At 43.2% G+C, this 19090-nt stretch overlaps 2 protein-coding genes across 4 annotated transcripts in view; one reads left to right on the top strand and one right to left on the bottom strand.

Moving 5' to 3' along the window:
• Nucleotides 1-880: 880 nt before the first annotated feature.
• Nucleotides 881-16950, bottom strand: POLR1D (RNA polymerase I and III subunit D). Of its 2 annotated transcripts, none has more exons than XM_063149087.1 (3): nt 16825-16950; nt 10221-10295; nt 881-2234 (listed from the first exon to the last, which is right to left on the bottom strand). In XM_063149087.1, the coding sequence occupies exons 1-3, from the start codon at nt 16848-16850 to the stop codon at nt 1949-1951; spliced, it is 387 nt and encodes a 128-aa protein (XP_063005157.1). In that variant the 5' UTR covers nt 16851-16950; the 3' UTR covers nt 881-1948. The 2 variants fall into 2 exon arrangements, with proteins under 2 accessions (XP_063005157.1, XP_063005158.1); XM_063149088.1 differs by having other exon boundaries at nt 10221-10291; nt 16825-16928.
• Nucleotides 16951-17501: 551 nt separating this feature from the next.
• LNX2 (ligand of numb-protein X 2) overlaps nt 17502-19090 on the top strand; it is a 58904-nt gene continuing 57315 nt past the window's right edge. Inside the window, exon 1 of one of the 2 annotated variants that reach the window (XM_063149082.1) lies at nt 17502-17625. The gene's annotated coding sequence lies outside the window, so the exon portion shown is untranslated. Of the gene's footprint in view, nt 17626-18103; nt 18349-19090 lie in introns of those variants that run through there. The other variant, XM_063149086.1, reaches the window with a different exon arrangement.

Here is a 19090-nt window from a genome sequence, read left to right as displayed (position 1 = left end):
AGTGCAGGTCATGTCAGATCCTTTAGCTGAGCATTTCCAGTGTGCAAGCATTATCAGCAATCCAGACTAATTCTGAGAGCATGCTATAATCAGTTTCCCTACCTGAAAGCCTGGCATAAATTAATACAGCATCAACAACAGCCCTTATCCCAAAGTGGTGTTTGAAGGCCTGAGAGTTGAAATCTCTCAGGACAGCATATACCAGCACAAGCCAGACCAGCAAGAATTCACAAAATTTTTTTCTGTGGATCATCTCCAGGCCAAATTCTGATCAATGGTGAGATGAATTCTCTGCTTCAAAGTCATATCCATTCAGCAGTGTCACTGCAGCAGAACTCAGCCAGTGTTATAGCTGCTGTCCTTCCAAAATGGATTATTAAGGAGTGCACAATAGTGATTGTACTCAGCAGAATAAGAACTGCAAACACCATCTGTTTATTTACCCTGAAGACAGTCCTTGTATTCTCCAAAGATACTACCTTTTCATTAATCCCACTTAAATAACTGTAAATTTTCTGAAAGGCTAAGAGGTCTAATTTAGTGCTGTGGGTCTCGCAGGGAAATCGAGGATCTGTGCATAACTCCTCTGGGGAAATGTCCAAGTATCCCACTTCATTGGATATGCTGACCCTGCCAGTGTCCAGCGGGCTCAGCGGCAGTATTTGCGCCTTCCCGCTACTCAGAAGAGCAATTCCCAGCTCCCGCAGCAGAATCCAGCGGAGCCGCCCCGCTTTGTCCCTCGGGAGCTCGGGAGAGCCGGCCCGGTGCCGCGGCGAGGCGCGCACTCGCCTATAGGTGGCGCTGTTGCCCCGGCTCACCGCGGAGCCCCCGTCCCGGGTAAGAAACCATTAATTGCAGTAATTCCGCACGGCACTCTCAATGAACGTTTCCGATTTTATTGTCAACACACTCAAAAACAAACCTATGCTGAAAACAATTATTTCTGAGAACAGCAAAATACAAAATATTTTACGTAGAGGTTTGTTAATGTAACACAAAGAGAAGTGAGACGTAGAAGATGCCAATGGGTATCATTTGTGCTCATGGTCACAAGTTTAAGAACTGTACCGCTACAGAATTGTCACATAGGCTTGGAAAGTGAGCATTTGACAGTTTAAACATCACCTCTGTATTTCTAGAATTACATATTTACTTGGAAACTTTCTAGCAGTAGACGGGAAAGATGAAAATTTTGTCTTCAGGGTTTGTTTTGAAAGCACCATGACAACAGACTGTTCCAACTACTTCCTTACAGAGGGAAGTCTAAACAGAGACAATTATTGCAGTTGTAGCTTCTTAGGGGTAATGTTTATTGTTATCTATGATAGGTTTGTGAATACATTAACAAGCAAAATCAGTATTTCCCAGCAGTCCCTCTTGGAAAGCAAAACCAGCATCATCCAATTTTAATTTTTTCTTTTTATATTAAAGACAGCAATCTCTTATATTCTATACAAAATGCATATGCTTGGCCAGGCACTGACCAGCTTTCTCTTTTTCTAGATTCTAATCCAAATAAGCAAAACTTCTTTATTGGTTAGCAGCAAAGAAGTTCTGCAAACTTCACACAATAAATAGAATTCTGCTTGATTTAAATTTATTTCCAAAAGAGTGACATGACTAAATGATTTGTATTAGACAGTGACACATGTATCACACTCCATCACCAAGACCCTAGGCTTAGTCAGAAGGGGAGAGAGGAACAGAGTAAGGGAATGTCTGTTCTAAAACAACTGAAAGTTTTATGCTGTACTTTGCTTTTCTCTTAAAGGTCCCAAAGAAAAGTTTCTAAAGCTACCTCAAGGTTACTTCTCACACAGGCAACTTGGTTGAGAACTCAAGTTTGAACATCAACTCTTCTTGAAAAACTGAGACACCTCTGTTTTCCTACACTCAATGACATTCCTGACTTGTAACAACACATACTTGTCTCTCTCCTCTCCTCTCCTCATCGCTTGCTCGATCGCTTTTCATGTTTATCCTTGGTGTGCTGGTTCCTGCTTTGGTGCCTTGGAGGAGAGTAGCTGATCCTCCTTCTGGATTGAAAGCTGGGTGTGTATGGGTGAATTCTGCGTTTCTTTGGTTTTTCTTCTTTCCTGCTTTTGCTTGGCTCAGACTCCTTATCATCTTCCTTTTGCTCACGCTCTTGGTCTTGTTCTTTTTGAGATGGCAACGTGTTTTTGATGGTATTAATAAGAAATCTTTTATTTGTACCAGCAAGAGGACATTTCAACCTGTAAAGACATGCAAAAGTCATCAAAAGACAAGGTAAAAACATCCCAAGACAAGTCTGAGATTTTAACTTCAGTGATTTTAAGACAGGTTTGTGATTTTGGCTTTCCTTGCATGCCACCTAGTGTAAACTCTCAGTACAGAAAAATAAGTTCCAAATCATCACCATTCTTTTATCTTACTCTTTATGAGAAGAAAATTATTTTACTTCAAAATTCACATGATTTTCTCAAGGTAGTGTGTGTAGGGGGAAGCAAAGGATACCAATATATTTTAAAGTTGATGGTGCCTAACTTAGGTATTCAGAAATCAAACATTTAATAACATACCCTAAGTCAAATCAGAATGCCTTACAGAGATCATGATCTTTTAAAGTCAGCATTATCTAGTGAACTGCAATATTCAGAAAGTAAGATACACATGCATGAGGAACCCAAATGGCTGTAGCATAAACATATACATGAGACATACCAATTTAAACTTATACTTAGCAACCACCAAAGTGTTTTGTTTCTTTTTCTTAAATAATAAAGATACTTATCCAACTACTTTCTGCTTTGTTTTTACTTTCTCCTCTTGCAGCTTAACACTTTTGCACATAATTTATCAGCTAGTTTTAGGAAACAAGTATTGTAAATTTCATTTATTTTGCTGGTATCAACTGTACTCTACTTATTCCCAATTTATCACCTCTTAAATAATGGAACAAGAAAAAACAAGCTTAAATACGTTCTATAGAAAGCAGAAATCACTCTGAAGAGTTTGTTTATAGTTGGACTCACTGTGGTGTTTATCTTCACAGTTTTGAGACAAGTTACAGGATTCCTTTTAAAAAATCAGAGCTGTTAGAGATCACAGCAACTTACTGAATCAATCAGTCATGGAATCCTAACACCACAAAGTTAAGATCATCTACTTGAATATTTTGTGTAAGGGTAGAAATGATACCCTAACTACTCAAAAACCTTTGACACCTCTAAACCATCAGAACTATCAGAACAACAAGCAAACTACAACAAAGATCACGTATGATCATTTAGCACATTTCATGACTCAACTGGACATGCAATTTACCATGTGGTTTGGTTCAGGTCTACCTACTAAGCATTCCTGATAATTGTTCTTGTGCTAAATCCTTCAAGAGCTTAGGAGAGCAATTTTAGAAGTATACAGCCATGCTGTTTTAATTCCACTAGGTATTTTCTGATACACTTTACTGCATAGAATTTTAAAATTTTCTAAACTTTCTTCATATAAATTGACACTATTTTTCTCAAATCCTGGTTTTAAATAAATAAGATCTTTAATCTAGTATATCTCTTTTGTAAATTAGATAAATAAATGTCAGTAGAACAGGGTTTCTGTTTGAAGCTACACAAATGATGAACATGGTGCTGAACAAGTCACAGCACAGGTTACACTCAAGACATAACAGAAACCAGCCAAAATTAAAGTCCTTTGTATGTCTTATAACTGCATTAAACTATTGTACCTCAGCATTTCCTACCAAGGAGGGCAGCCTTCTCTAGGCTGCATCCAGGCAAAATCCATTTCACATTTGTTTTTCCTCTTGCCTTTTCTTAAGAAATGCACTGATTTAAGCACTAATATATAGTGCTAGAATGAGACAGTCAATTTAACCTAAATAAATCCATCTGGCTGAAGCATTTATTTCTTTTTGACACTAAGAGTGCTGCCTGAGCTATACTAAGAATGAAAATTGATGAGAAATGCTGGACTTGAGAGTCAGCTAAGAGATGTCATTAGTTTACTATCATACTGTGATTAAAGTGAGCCACCAGGCTTTCATGGAGCAGCAGTAAGTCATGGCACTGAAGAAAAGCATTAGTTCTTAGTTTTATTGACTTCAGACTTCAACAAAGCACATGTTGCCTTTAAATCTTCAAGCAAGCAAGATTTATGGTGTGTGCTATATTACACACACAGAGCACAAGTTCACAAATAGCCATGGTATATATGGAACTGTGAAGACTAAAAGTGAACTTTGATATCTTTGAGATCATCTCTAATGGTGAGGAAATTGCCATCTCCAAAGGCCAGGCTTGGGTTTGCTGTAGGGCCTGATCCTGCAGTGCTCAATTCACAAACGGGTTTGCCCTCAGGTGAGTTCTGGAGGGCTGGGAGGCAATCTCAGCCTGGGCATGGCGGAACACAATGCTGCTGTGACCAGCAAACAGTGCCACAGAACTGATTTGAGAAGCTTTGCTTTTAAACAAACCAACCAACCAACCAGCAAAAACCAAACAAGTTAAAAGAACATTAAAGTTCTGAAGTGAAATCTGCCCCAAGCAGGGCTGCAGGCATGTGTGAGGCAAGGACACAAACTGCAGTGCTAGAGCCTTCCTGTCTATCACACTCCAGTTCCATAGCAGTCTTCACCCATTTTAAGGTTCACTTTCTGCTCCGCATGCTCCAAAAGCTAGAGCAAGCTATTCTCTCAGACAGAATCTTGCCTCCCTCCACAAATAAATCTCACACCACTCAAAATTTCTCCACTATATAATAACCAAGACAATGCAACACAATGATATTGCCCTTTAAGAAAAAATTAAATCACTCATTGTTAATGTAGGTCAAATATTAACCCTATTTTTGACCCTTTAAGTCAATTTCTGTGCAGTAACACAGAATTTCCAACCAGTGCCCGCCATCCAATGCAGCAGTGCAGTTCAGCACAGAAATGTACTATACAAGTTCCTAACAGTAAAAACATGCTGACACCCTTTAAGACACAAGAGCACAATGCCATGCGCCAGTCTTGTCTCTGCGGAGTAACTGGAGACGCCAAACAGGATTGGCGCAGTCAGCCTTACCATACAGATTAAACCCCATCTTTCTAAGAAAAAAAGTTCACTACGGATGAACTGACAAGTACATTTCTACCATTTCCAAACTGCCATGGAAAAGATAGTATTTCATTAGAAGAGTGACTGAAGAGGGAGGGGAAACGGCTAGAGGTTGTTTTGCCAAACCAAGTAATCTGTGTTGTTACCCTGTTATGGGGGACCTTACAAAAGAGGATGCCTCAGAGGACACTGAAAGTTTTGAAATACGGTCTTGGCAGCCAGGTGCAGCTGGCAGGACTTTGTAGGATCATAGAATCTGGTTTGGAAGGGACCTTAAATATTGTCAAGTTCCAACACCTTTCACTAGATTAGGTTGCTCAGAGCTCCATCCAACCTGGCCTTAAACACTTCCAGAGACAAGACATCCAGAGCTTCTCTGGGCAATCTGTTCCAGTGACAGCTTGAGTTAGGATGTTCCCTGATTACAAGATTTAAACATATTTTTTTCAATCTCTATCTGTACCCTGTTTCTCCTCCTCCTCATATTCAAATGAAAGCTGAGGGGAATCTATTGCAGTGTTCCTGCACACAACACCCATTCAAAGACAAGATGCAACACAGCACTTCACAGTTTCAGTAGCATCATCATTTTGTATTCTGCTGTACTTCTAACAGATTTGGTATTGAACAGAAAGCTATCTACAGGAATGAAAGCAATTTTAGGATTACTTTACAAAAAACAGACTTTAAAATAATGTAATCCTTCCATTTTTTTAATTGTAATTTCATCTGCTCTTACAATGCAGAGCTGAACAAACCATCCAAAAATATCATGTTTTCCAGTTCTTACTTTACATAAGCTTTTCAAATAAGATGAGAAGCAACATTCAATTTAGCTTTGGCTCATGTTATCAGCATCTCCGAAGATCAGACCTATACATTGGAAAAAAAGGCATCTAGAACTTTTTTCACACAGTCACTTTTGTGGCATTTTAACTGCCTTTTTTAGTTAAAGCAGAACAACTGCTTAAAATGGGACCTAACTTCACTGCTATAAAAAAAGTCATGAATTACGTACATAGAACCAAGAGAAACACTTCAAAGAAGCTGAATGTTTGGCTTTATTTTAATTAGAAACAATGGAAACTCCCAAATACCCTATTTAATCTATGTCCAATAGCCTCTGATTAATTAGAAACAATGGAAACTCCCAAATACCCTATTTAATCTATGTCCAATAGCCTCTGATGAAACAAATTTATCTAAGCATTTCAAATATTCTTCGACTATTTGTCCAAAACTCCTCACCCTGGATCCAACTGATCCTTCAAATGTTAGCTTCCAGACAACTGCTCTGCCGTCTTTTCTCATCTCAGAAGTTCCAGCATTACAGCATCATCACTAGGATTCAACCACAGATTCTGCTCTGTTCTGATTAACATTTCCAGGATTAAGACACCTTCAGAAGAGGGTTCTTCCTTACCCTTCTCTCACACATTTCCTTATTTGTGATTAGCTGTACTAATGCTTGAGCCAGACACATTAGCAGCAGGATGTACATCATGTGTTATCATAAGGATTCAGGAGACCCCCCATCCCCCAACAAGAATCACCCCAGCCACAGAGTATGTACAAAAGGAACACTGCAGGAACTAGAAATACTGCACTGCTGAATGAAATCTACAAATAAGAATATCCGGCATTTCTTGGATTCATTCACCACGGACCTACATACTGCCTATCTGAGCAGTCCTGAGAGTATGGAGGCCAGTGAGCTGAGATTCTTAACCAACTAAGAGATCATGCAGCCCTCCAGCAGTACTGACAGTTGCTCCATGTCCAGAGAGCCTCAAATAATTTCCCTTCCCGAACAAAGTCTTGGCAAATATCACTGCCAACCTCCCTGCTGGTTACTTGTGCCAAACTGGGGCAAGCCTTTCTTCCACGAGCCTCTAAGGTTGCAGCACCTGCCCATGTCATCCACATTAAACTTGTAAGACAATGTGAAACCAGCAACACATTCCCAAACTAGAAGAAATATTAACGATACTGCCCTGTATTTCAAGGCTCAGTCTTTGTATGAGACTGGGCTGCAGGTTGATGGCTTTGTGCATTTTTTTTTGTACCTGTCAGCTAAGCTGGTTTGGATACTTGTATTTTAGGCTCCAGCAACCATCATCTATCTCAAATTATGAGACAGCAAAAGGTTAGGCAGGGGTTCTTGGGGAACTTTTTCAAACAGTGTACCTGAGCTATGGAGAACGAATCACTCTGGACAGTAACAGAGCAATGGCTTGAACCTGAGAGCAGTCCCAAAACAGTGCTGAGAGGCTTGCTGAAGGCTTTGCTGCCATCAATATTCACCAGGAGACACTACTCCTTTGATAAGGTATGCACAATATAGTCACCCCACCCAGAAATGCCACTTCTCCACATACCTCCCTTTGACCAACTTCTGTAAATGCCACTGACTCCAGAAATGTATTTCCCAGTATTCAACAGCTGCTGGAGAGCAACATAAACTGGAATCAGTGAAGTATGAGCAGTAGCAGCCTCTGCTTCTCCTTACCCAAAGACAGATGGCAGAACAAATCTTTTCTTCATAGGTTGAGCTGCTTCAACTTTCCAGTGCCAATGCAGGACTGATGGCCTTACACTAGATGTCTCCAGGGTGTGTGCATCTCTTCTCCAGGACTCCTCTGACAAAGGGCTGAGGAATCCCAGAAGTCCTCATGAAACACACCTGTAAGCATTTTGAGTTTGGCAAGGAAGGAAGGTTTTGTGTTTCACCTGTTAGCACCGTGCTTTTAGACAAGCTGGTGATGACCTTGTCTTTGCTTCCATCAGTTATGATTTCCTCAATCTGGTCTACTAGTAACACATTTTCATGAGCTAACTGCTCTGCTAATTTCATTTGCTCATTTCATTCCCAGAGCTCTGAGCAGAAGTTACTTTATTCTCAGTAGTTTACACCTTGCAAGGTTACATCTCAGTCCTGGATGTAATCTCTGAAGCCCTTCAGGATCAGTAACACTTGACAGCATTTTGCTGGAGTGTGATATTCAACTGAGCATAGTTAAGTTTTCTTCCAAATATCTTACCCATTATATCTCCCATGTGTTTGTGCAATACTTAGCTGTCGGGCCAGTTCAGAAGCACCAGAACTGCATAACAGGGCACAAAAAAATATTGAAGAGGTGACAGCAGTGGCAGCTTCTGTTCTGTCTGTTGTGCCTGCAGAACTGGACAGCAAAGACTTATTGCCTTTGGGGGGGCTTTATACTTTCCTTTCAGCCACACACTAGCTTATGCCAAACCCTACAGCAGTAGATTTGTCAACAAAAGGGATTACTACCAGCCTCTCTAAGGATAGATACAGTGAGATAAAAATCCCTGAAGATGCAATACGTACAAAGAAATCATCTCTAAGAATATGATCTCCTGAGATGCAGAAGAACTACCTTGAAGAAGGTACTACTGAGCATATTCAGAAACAAAGATATTCAGCAAATCACTTCCTAGGCACTGGGTATGGGCCCCTGAGGGACACAGGGCACTGTAGGGATGGATCCTTTATTTGATCCAGTACAGCTGCTCACTCAGTACCTCTGCAGTGGGAAGCACTTCAACAGACTCAGTTCAGGGTATCACCATGCCAAGCCCTATGTCAAGAGTCTTCTTCTGTCTTGACAGTCCTTTCCTCCTACAACTTTAGCAGAACCCTGACCTAGCCAGACACCATTAATCTGAACCTGCTCTGAACAACAGGTCACCCTTGCCTATCCCATTCCCTGGTAGGCCCTGGGCATCAGGTTTCAGCAAACTGCATTCTGAGCTGATCATCATATCCAGCTGAACAGGACCACTATCCTCTTACAAACAAGGAATAAGAAGGAGCCACATTCAGGAGCAGATGCCCATACACTCTCCTGGCAGGTATTCCAGACTGCACAAGTGGCAGCAAAATTGTACAGGGGCACCTGAGTATCTCCCTGCTGAAATCTTTGGTTTCCATATCTGGAATCAACTTGCAAATTCAGAGTAACTGGATGCAGACATCACTTGATGGTGCTAACTGTGTGCACTGGGTTACCTGGCCACATGGCTAGGCTGGCAGGGTCAAAGCACGGTGGATCAGTACAGCTACAGCCACTCGGGGGGATTAAACCAATTAAGCTGTTTTAACAGAAAGGGAATGAACTGCATCCCTAGAAGAAATACTGAGTAAAACATACACAAAATCCCAAACCTGTTTGAAAACATAAAGGAGTAACTATTTTTTTTTTCAGCAAGACACCATATCAATCTCTTCAGAGCTATTAAAACAAACAGACAACTGAGCTGAGACCTTAATGAACAGGGCAGGCTTATCTCTTTGTACTGTTGATGGAGGAACACAAACCTTTTCTACAAGTGCATTTAGTGCACTCAACTGGTGCACTACTTGTGTGAATGTTCCTAGATCCAATGGTTCTTATTAAAGTCATATACATTATTTTATGATGAATGACCCTCCTCAGCATGTTATTACTTCTCTAACTGCAATTACATGCATTACATTCCGTGTCAATCTAGCTGTCAAATCTGGAATACTGCATTGAAGAATTAATGTTGTATTTAAGATTTAAATACTGTGATTTTTTCCCAGTTACTATACAAATAAGCCCACGGGTTTTAGGTTTTTTTAGTATTAAAAAGCAACCCTCTTCCAAAACTGGATTATACTTTTGAGTTCATTGAGTTCATTTTGGCTAAAATTTACATATTAATTGTCTAGTAAAGGATAGTTTGTTGTTTTATTAATATAAGGCTTTAGCTTTCTTTGTCAGGTTATGAATTCTTTTCACTTAAAACAGAGTAACCCAGTAATATGTGGCTGGTATGTAAGTACATGCACAAAGACTCATGAGATTCCAACCCAAACTTTGCAATTCCATCTATTATAAGAACATATTCCCTATTTTCCAATTGCTTCGTCTTCAACACATTCAGACAAGCAATTTCCTGCAGACAGAATTTACCTGAACTTCTTTCTTATTTAGACTGGAATTTTTGCCCAAATATGTAGATGAGTACAAATTATTTAAACATGAAACACATAAAAAGGTAGAGACTTCTGTCACACATTAAAGACAAGATTTATTTTGGCATCAGAATTCATGTCCTCCTGGCACAACTTACCAACCCATAGCTCCCATGGTTTCAGCTCTGGTTCTCCCACGTTTTGCCTCTTTAAGTAATTCTTCCACAGCCTTCCTGAGTAAGAGAAAAAGGAAAAGGTCACCACTTGTGGAACACAAGAACTTGCCACTTTATGCACTTAGGCAAATAAAACAGATAGCTTTATTCACTGTAGTGAATTAAGCAATAAAGAAGCTACCAAAATCACCTTGACTTTTAAGATAATTCAAATTCCTATGCACCAAGATTAAAAGAAACATCCTGAAATATTAAAACCAGCTAAAGGTGTTGCAAATACAAAAACTGTAACACTGAATGAAAAACAGGGCTTGGGGCACTTCAAATCCCTTTTAAGCATACTTCTGCCTGTGAGCACAAGCTGGGTCCTATCATACCACAGGCACTCATGGAAAATGAGTATCTCCCAGGTACCTTCTCCAAAATGGCAAGTTCAGCATCAGCAACCTCACCAGCTACTGGCCCCTTCCCAGGTAAGAGAAGCAGCGGGTGTGGGATGGCTGCTTGCAAGAACACCAAAAAAGGGGTGCAAAACACAGGCTGTAGCACTGCAATATGAGAGATGTTGCATATGCAGGCCTTAATGAAATTACAGCATTTTTTTTTTTCTCTAGACCTCAGAATTTGCTATCTGAGCATCCTGAGCTAGGTCACAGTGATCATAGCAGGAACACAGGGCTTTTATAGAAGCTTGTCCTGAGCCTTCAAACAGCAATGTCAGACAAAGGTGAGGAAGGAGGGGAAGAAAGTGTCTGACTTTTAATTACCAGTTACCAAACTTGGTGATTCTCTTTTTAAGAAACCTGACTGAAAGATTAAAAGCCTGTCATTATTATTGTACTACAAAATCTGTAACAATTTCTAATTGAAATAAGAAACCAAATAATCTGAGCTACAAAGCACTAATAAAGCCCACACATAGGTATTTTAAACAGCTATGATTCAGTTTTAGGGAAAACATCATAAAAAATTAATATGGTGAGACCAATTCTATTAACTTAGGCAGGAATTACATGCCTTTAAGTATTTGAGACTTTTTTTTTGTTCTATCAAAGCTCAGACTGACTTGGCATCCACCTTAGCAGCCTTCTAGTTCCACACCTTCATTATCAACCATTATTTCCTAATACTCTTCTTTCAACATTGCCCTTATTCACTGCAGCTTTACAAAGCCCTTTCAGCTTGCACAGACAAATGAAATGCAATGCCCATGTCCTCTCTGAAATAATGTTTCCACTCACTGAACTTATATCCTCTACACAAGCAAGCCAAAAGCTACGCAAACAAGTTTTTAAAATTTGCTTTTATAGGCCTCGTGGGACTCCACATTCCTCAGTCTCTTCATTTTTACAGCTTGGTTACAATACAAACAGTTCCATGGCTGCCAGCTTCAATTCTAAAGGCAGCAGCATGAGCAAAGGGAATGCAGCATGTAACTTTCACATGAGAACCATCCAAACACTGGGAGACTGATAGGAGAGAAAATTAGGGACAGGGGCACATTTAAAGAACTCTGTCATCATTCTGACATGTTTTATAGCAAGCGCCACTTAAAACTTGCTGTGGTAATCATTTTTGGGCAATCAAGTTGCAGAATTGCAGTAACATGAAGGTACAAGCAGTGATATTTTTATCTTCAAGAGTATGTTACAAGACCTATTTACATTTCTGAGAGATTAGAGTTTTTCCTCTCTCTGTATTCCAAGGTTACAGGCAAAGCTCCCATTGCATATATCTTAATAACCATCATCGTAAATGCATGTGTCCAAATAACAGAATAATTCCTAGTCAGGCAAAATGAAAAGTATTTTCTATTCCTCAGTCAGGGGAAGAGCTTCATAATTATTTTCCAAAAGGTCAAATGGATAGACTGAAAAAATGAGTAATTGGGAATAAAGAGGTATGTCTGACAGTTACAGGCAATGAAAGCACCCTGTTATGACAGAGACCACCCATGGTTTGTGATTACAGATGACTGTCAGGAGAAGACAGATGATGCTGGATCTGACAGCCGAGAGGCCAGAGAGCCACAGCTCCATGTGCAGGTCCAACCAGTAGCAAGGCTGAAAACCAGCTCCCAGGAGCAGATGTACACACCAGGCACATACACTGCTGGCCACATCCATCACAGACAGACACACAGTTTGCTCAGACCCACAGCTTCATCCTGCTTCTCTCCAGCTGGATATGGGAGGCCCCAAATCTTCAGCCCAACTGCACTGCCCGTACAGACCATCACACAGGGCTGACTGGGACACCCTGGGCCCCGGCACCCAACCCCACTTCACTCTTGCCTGTGGAGACACACCAGCACACACACACATCTCACCCCTAACCCTACAGTCTATTCAGCAGCTGGGCAGGACTCCCTGGTGTCCCAACAGCTAGCTCCTCCTGCCTCACGCTCCAGCTCTCTCCCTACTCACCCACTTACCAGCTATTCCAGCTTGATCTCCACCAACAGCCACACGGTCCCTCACACACCCATACTTGCTCCAGTACGACAGCACACATAAACACATGGTCCCCAATCCCATTTCAGGGGCTAACATTTGGTTTACTCACTCTGTGACATGTCCCCACTTGCCAGCACCCAGGCCTCCAGCCCAGGTCCAAGCCCAGCTGCTGGCATCCAAACCTTCACATGTTCCAGCAGCTAGCACCACGGACATATGGTCCCTCCAACCCACAGTCTGACTGTAGCTGCTAGCACTAGGATGTACACCCTCTCCCCTCAAACAGTCCTTCACCCAAGACAGAGTTAGAAAGGAATTTAACAGGAAGACAGGACACACTGCGATGATTAGGCACAGGGCATGGCCAGACCAGAGTACCAACCAGCAGCCTATACACACATGACCAGAACTTTTTATTCCCTTGTTCCTTTATTTTCCCACTCTCACTTCTCCCCACATCACTAGAACTTCCTGCTTTCCCTGTCTTTGGTTTCTCCCCTACACATCCCACATCACAAACAAGTGACTGAAGACACTGACAGTGTTATTTAAAATTAAATCTCATGTGCTGGTCCTATCTGCTCACCCTTACTAAGAAAACTGATGAAAATGAAAGTCAGGAATAAAACCCAGGGCACAACTACAAGGTGAAGAATGAAAAGAAGCACAATACACCACAAGCTTCCTGACATTTGCTCAAAGACATCCCACATTGGGGATGTGAATGCTCTCATTCTTTGCTGATCAGGTTTTGTACCTATTTAAGTATTCTACTTGCCAAGTCTTGTGAGTGCTATTTGCAGCAGATTTCTGTGCTGATATTCTCACCAGCCTGAGTAGTGAACGTAGCACTCCATTTCAAACATCAATCTTAGCTTTTTTCTTTTTTTTTTTTTTTCACCAGGGGTAAGGAATACTGAATCCTGACACTTGACTTTAATAGTTAAAATCAATAGTAAAAACCATTAATTTTCTCCAAGGCACAAAGCTTGCTTGTTAAAAAGTGTGGCTGGGCTGCCCATGCAGCAAAAATATTAGATTATTGATTCTCAACTCAACTACAGGCCTCTTGTTACAGAATTATAGCATTCTTTGTGATTCAGAGCACCATCTCCTTAGGAAATAATCCCAAGTAAATGATGCTCTAAATAAGCTTGGCAGGTATTTCTAATAAAGTATGATATCCAAGGCTGTGAAATATTTGTAGCTACTGAGAGACAGAATTGATTATGGAAGGATATGGACACACAGTATAACAAAGCCACTTCCTCTGTACTTGAAGAGAAATGATGCATCTTCTGTGCTTCAAACACACAGAACCACAATGACAATACTTTAGGAAGCAGAGGGGGAAGAAATATTTCATTTTTTACATAAGAATGAAAATGGTGATCTCCATAATATGAGTGTATATTTAGTTGAAATATACTAGGAAAGTCACTTACAGGTGCTTGCAGAGGAAAGAAACTGAGCAGCTCCTATTAGCTAATTCACAACTTTTCCTACCTCCTTCTTGGCTCATAACTTCAAATACCATTAATCATATGTTAACATAATTTAGAATTTTCTTAAGAATCACATGGAACCTTAAGGCTCAGGGTCTTCACTGATGTACCAGCAAGTTCCCAGGGGAAAATCTCAGTTCATACTTCCATCAAAGGTTATCGGGTAAGATGGAGCAGAAGTAGTAGTTCAGTAGAATGTAGCAAATATTACTGTTTTACACATCTGTGGTATTTACAGCTTTTAGAGTTTTAAAATCCACAGAATGCAACAGTCACACGGGAACTTAAAAGTTAGTATTCAGCTTCTAGGAAAACCTCACTTCATATTAAAGTGAGGAAAACATCAAAAGCAAGATCAAGTGAGAGTCAGACACAGTAAAATTGAAAAATATTATCAGGCAATGTGGCAGTAAGGATAAAATAAAAGAAGCTAAATGAAGGGATTTCTCCCTAGATAGTAACAAAAATATAGGGCGACTGACTTAACAGATCACTTTTTGGAATACTGGGACACAAAATTCATTTCTGACCTGAAAAGTGCACAAAAATACTACACTTCTTTTTCCCTCATGGTAAATTAAATAAAAACCACATGTATAAAAACCTTAAGTTTTTATTTAAGATCTGTGCATTGCAGGACAAGCCTGAGTTCAGAGACAGACTACTAAAAATATTCCACATAAACCCATTTTTAAATGCTAAAAATCCACCTAAAGTAGTTAACGCGGTGGCTACAGAACAGAAATGCTATTATTTGTATGTTAACCCATATTATAAACGCATATTATAAAACCCTTAAAATTTATAAGCCTAAACTACCATTGCTACACTACTCACAGGAGAATATGATCAGTAAGTTATTGAATATGAATCTAAGGCATAATGTTTCTAACCCAAAGGACAAAGAAAGGTCTGTGTTAGGCTGGAAGGGCTCTGTACTGAAGACTGCACAGGGAAGCACTATTTGGAGAGAGTAATGCCAAAGCACACCCTCGAAATGCACAGAGCACAAGCTCAATTCAGGGTGCTACCACCAAATTGAGCTGGTATGAAAATTTAAGGTGTGAAAAAGTAACTAATGATAGGTGGATCCAGGACAGGAAGAGCTAATTGTCAAGTGCACTGCATTGTGGTTGTAATGTGTTTGGGGCCGACTAAACACCCTTTGAGGTGCACAGTGACACGGACTGGTGACACCAAACAGCTAAACCCTACTGTGTCACTTTGTTAAGTGACACTGAGCTTATTATCTACCACGGGGCCACAGAACAGGAGTAGCAAATCCCAACTTGGACTGAGCCTTCGAGGAAGGGTAAAGCTTTGAATGTAGTTCCTGGGAAGAAGAGCATCAGTCAGGAGGTGACTGTGGAGGAGTCAGCTACAGCTGGTGAGGTCAGCTATGCCCTGAATGCCCAGAGAACCCCCGGTCCCCAGCATGGCAACAGCAACCACAAGTCAGCATGGAAGAACAGCGGCATAGTTTCAACTCGCCATGAATAAAAAAGGTTTAAGTTTGGAATGGCAGCAGTACAAATAACATTCATGCATACACAGAAAGAAGCTTTAATTATTAAACTGATGATCTGAGAGCAGAAGTAGCTCAGGAAGAATTAAAAGCCTCTTAGAAAGCATTAAGCTCTCTAGCCCTTCCACTGTCTCAGTACTATTGCTTTTGGCACATTTCAAATACCTGCTAGATTTAAACAGAAAAAAGTTATTTTCAGTAAGCATTCCCAGATATGGTTTCCTAAAAGTTAAAGGAGAGAACCATGAGGAGAACAGTTCAGTATGCCTCTGGTCACCACTTCACTGTAACAGTTGTTTTAAACAGCCATAAGGAAAGTGAACAACCCAGAAATAAGCTAGCAAAAAAAAAAAAAAAAAATCCCATCACACAAATAGGACTGTTTTGCAAAACATTTGTGACATAAACATCAAAAGTCTATTCCTAAAACAAAAGCAAGAGAGGCCTACTTTGAGTATCCAAATATAGAAATCAATGTTTTATTCCTCAGTGTTTGCTTGGGAGCAACTCAAAACATGCAGCAAGACGAATTCACTGATCCCAGCGAAATGCCAAGCAGAAAACAATTTTATTTTTTGACAAAATAACTGCCAAGCATTTTGTATTTTTTTTGATACAAAAATACAATTCTAACAACAGGTCAACGGGCACATATCCAGCACTGAAAAATGAAATTCCTAACAACATAAGGTGTTCTGGGATTTTTATAATTTATTTTGCCAAGTACACAACAAGATCAAATTGTAATAAGGAGTGAACCACCCAAGACCTTCCAATCTCGATTCTAAGCGACAGCAGCACGCAGCCAAAGTTGTGTGCGGAAGACGCGGCCGAAGCAGCTCCAGGCCGCGCACCGTGACCGCACACGCACAGCAGGGGCTGGCTGGGGACAGCGGGCACAGCCCGGCGGAGCTCGGGCCCGCTCTGCGGCGCGGTCGGACCGGAGGAGCCGCCCCCGGCCCCGGCCCCGGCCCCAGCCCCAGCCCGGCGCTGCCCGGGCCTCGCGGCGCGGGAGGCGCTGCCGGGCCTGAGCAGCGCAGCAGCCCCGCAGAGGCCGCTCGCTCTCGGGACCGCTCCCCGCGCTGTCGCTCGTCCCTCACCTCTCCAGCTCCGGGTCCTCCTCCATGGCTGCCCCACTGTCCCCCGCTGCGGCTCCTCAGGGGCAGGCCGGCGCCATCATCCGCCGTCGGCCGGGCGGGGCGAGGCAGCGGGGCGGGCGTAGGGGCCGGCGAGGACCCCGGCGGGAGGAGCCGGGGCGGTGCGAGCCGCGTCCCGCCACACCCCGCGGGGCACCTGCGGTACCGGCGGTCGCGCCCCCGCCAAAAGGAGAGCGGGGGCGGTGGGCTCCCTAGCGGGCAGGGTCCCCTTGCACCTAAACAGGGCGGGGGAAGCAGGCGCGGGGCGGTGACTGAGTGCCGGGAGGGCGGGAGCGCCGCTGGGGCTCTTAGTCACGGAGCCGCCCGGGGTTTGTTCCTCGGGCACGGCCGCAGGGCTCGGGCAGGCGGGGACAGGTCCGCGGGCAGTCCCGGGCGAGCAGCGCCCCAGCAGGCCCCTCCTCCGCGCCAGCCCCGCCCGCGCTTCCCACCGCTCCGGGCTCCGCGCAGCCGATCAGGCGAGCGGCGGGGACACCCCGGCCCGGGGCTCCGCCGCGTCCCGCCCCGGCCCCGCTGCCATAGGCTGCGGTTCGCCCGGCCCCGCGCCCGGGGCCGCCGCCGGAGTGGCGGAGCGCCGCTGTCACTTGGGCCGCGCCGCTGCCCGCGGCGGGGGGCGGAGGCGGGAGCGCCGGCCCGGCCCGGCGAGACACGTTCTCCAAGTGCTGCTGCCCGGAGTTTGCTTCCCTTAAGGCGGGGCGGGCGCAGCCGGCGCGGCTGAGGAGGAGAGCGCTGCGCGGAGCCGGCGCGGTGAGTAACTTCCCTGCCCCGCGCCGTGCGGGCGGCTCAGCCCCGCTCAGCCTCCCTCGGTGGCAGCGGCGCGGGGTCCCCGCGGGGGCGGCGGCGCCGGGCTGAGCCGCTCTGCGCGGGCAACAAGTACGGGAGCGGCGGGGCCGGGCCCCGGAGCCGCCGTGCGGGGCTGAGGCGGGAGCCTGGGAGCAGCGTCCCCGCCCTGGAGCCCCCGGCTCGGCGGCGCCTGCCCCTGCAGCGCGGCTCTGCGAGGCTGAGCTGTGGGCTCGGCTGCTGGAGACCCACTCGGAAAGCGCCTGGTTCTGGGTCCCCCGATGCACCTATGCTGCTCTCGTGTGGCTTCATTAAAGAAGCTCTTTTCTGGCAAGGAGTCAGATTACTGCGTGCGGGGGAGGCAGAGGAACAGCTGCGAGCGAACCCCTGCTGCAGGAGCGGGTTTCAGGTTGTGTGTTTTACAGCTGCGCCAGAGGAACTCGGGGCTGCCTGCGAAATGCCGCTGGAGCCCGTGTGGTTCGCAGCTATTTCCAAACGTTCCGTCTAGCCCTCGGAGCTCTGAGCCACGCTCCCTGGTTTCTCCCATCGATTGTTAGCTCTTAGCACTGAAATGTGGTTAGAAAACTTTTAGCCTTTTATATTCCTAACAAGGCGTACTTTAAAATTGTCATTGCACTTTCCGGAATCGCACTTGGTCAGCTAACGGAGGAAGCCGTTCCTGGAGCTCTGGTAGGGCTCAATCTTGTAGTCTCTGGTGACTTTTCTTACCGTGTTCTTAATGCGTAGTGCTGATTGCTTACTTCTCTAGAAATCTATTAAGTACTTCTGAGCTTCCTTTAATTCCTCTCTTAATTACATGATTTAGGGGTTTGGGTTTTGTTTGTGTGCAGAGTAAAAAAATGGCTGTGAAGGATTAGTTTTGGACTACATTTGATAGTCTTTGGAAATAAATTTCCAATCATAAATACTTTTGAACTTCTGTTCAAAATAGGAACTGGTCTGAGCTGCACTCTCATTAAATAAACGCTTTGAATTCCTGATTTTATTTTTTTATTCCTCTACCCTCTTCTTCTGGCTTTGTAATGCTTTATTCTAAGCTGCAATCCAGCAGCAGATCAAGGAGGCTTAGGAAGAAACATCAGATGGTTTTGGTTAGTGTCCCTACCACTTGGAAAATAAACATGTTAGTACCATATGCTGCCCTGAGTTTATTAAAACAAATTTCCTCAAAATGGAAACAAGTTATATCAGTGTACTTGCTAGAACTGTAAGACCTAATAGGAGTCCTTTTTAATTACTCTTTTTTTTCTAATTATCACATCACTGAGTAAGAAATCCTCTCCCCTAAACACAGTACAATATAAAATTACTAACTCCAGAGTCAGCAGGCTGCAAAGAATACTATTGTGCCCAAGTAGATTTTTTTAAATAAAAAAAGGTTGTAATACGTTTTAAAGTACTTGTACTGTTG

The sequence above is a fragment of the Melospiza melodia genome, chromosome 2 (assembly GCF_035770615.1).
Source record: "Melospiza melodia melodia isolate bMelMel2 chromosome 2, bMelMel2.pri, whole genome shotgun sequence".
Lineage (NCBI taxonomy): Eukaryota > Metazoa > Chordata > Aves > Passeriformes > Passerellidae > Melospiza > Melospiza melodia.
The sequence above is the reverse complement of the archived record's forward strand: the minus strand, read 5'-3'. Positions and strand labels throughout refer to the sequence as shown.

Excerpts from the sequence above, each read along its gene's own strand:
- POLR1D (XM_063149087.1), bottom strand. The coding sequence starts at position 16,850 with ATGGAGGAGGACCCGGAGCTGGAGAG. Across the intron at positions 10,296-16,824 it reads GAGGACCCGGAGCTGGAGAG|GAAGGCTGTGGAAGAATTAC; the intron begins GTGAGGGACGAG and ends TCTCTTACTCAG. Across the intron at positions 2,235-10,220 it reads ACCATGGGAGCTATGGGTTG|GTTGAAATGTCCTCTTGCTG; the intron begins GTAAGTTGTGCC and ends ATGTCTTTACAG.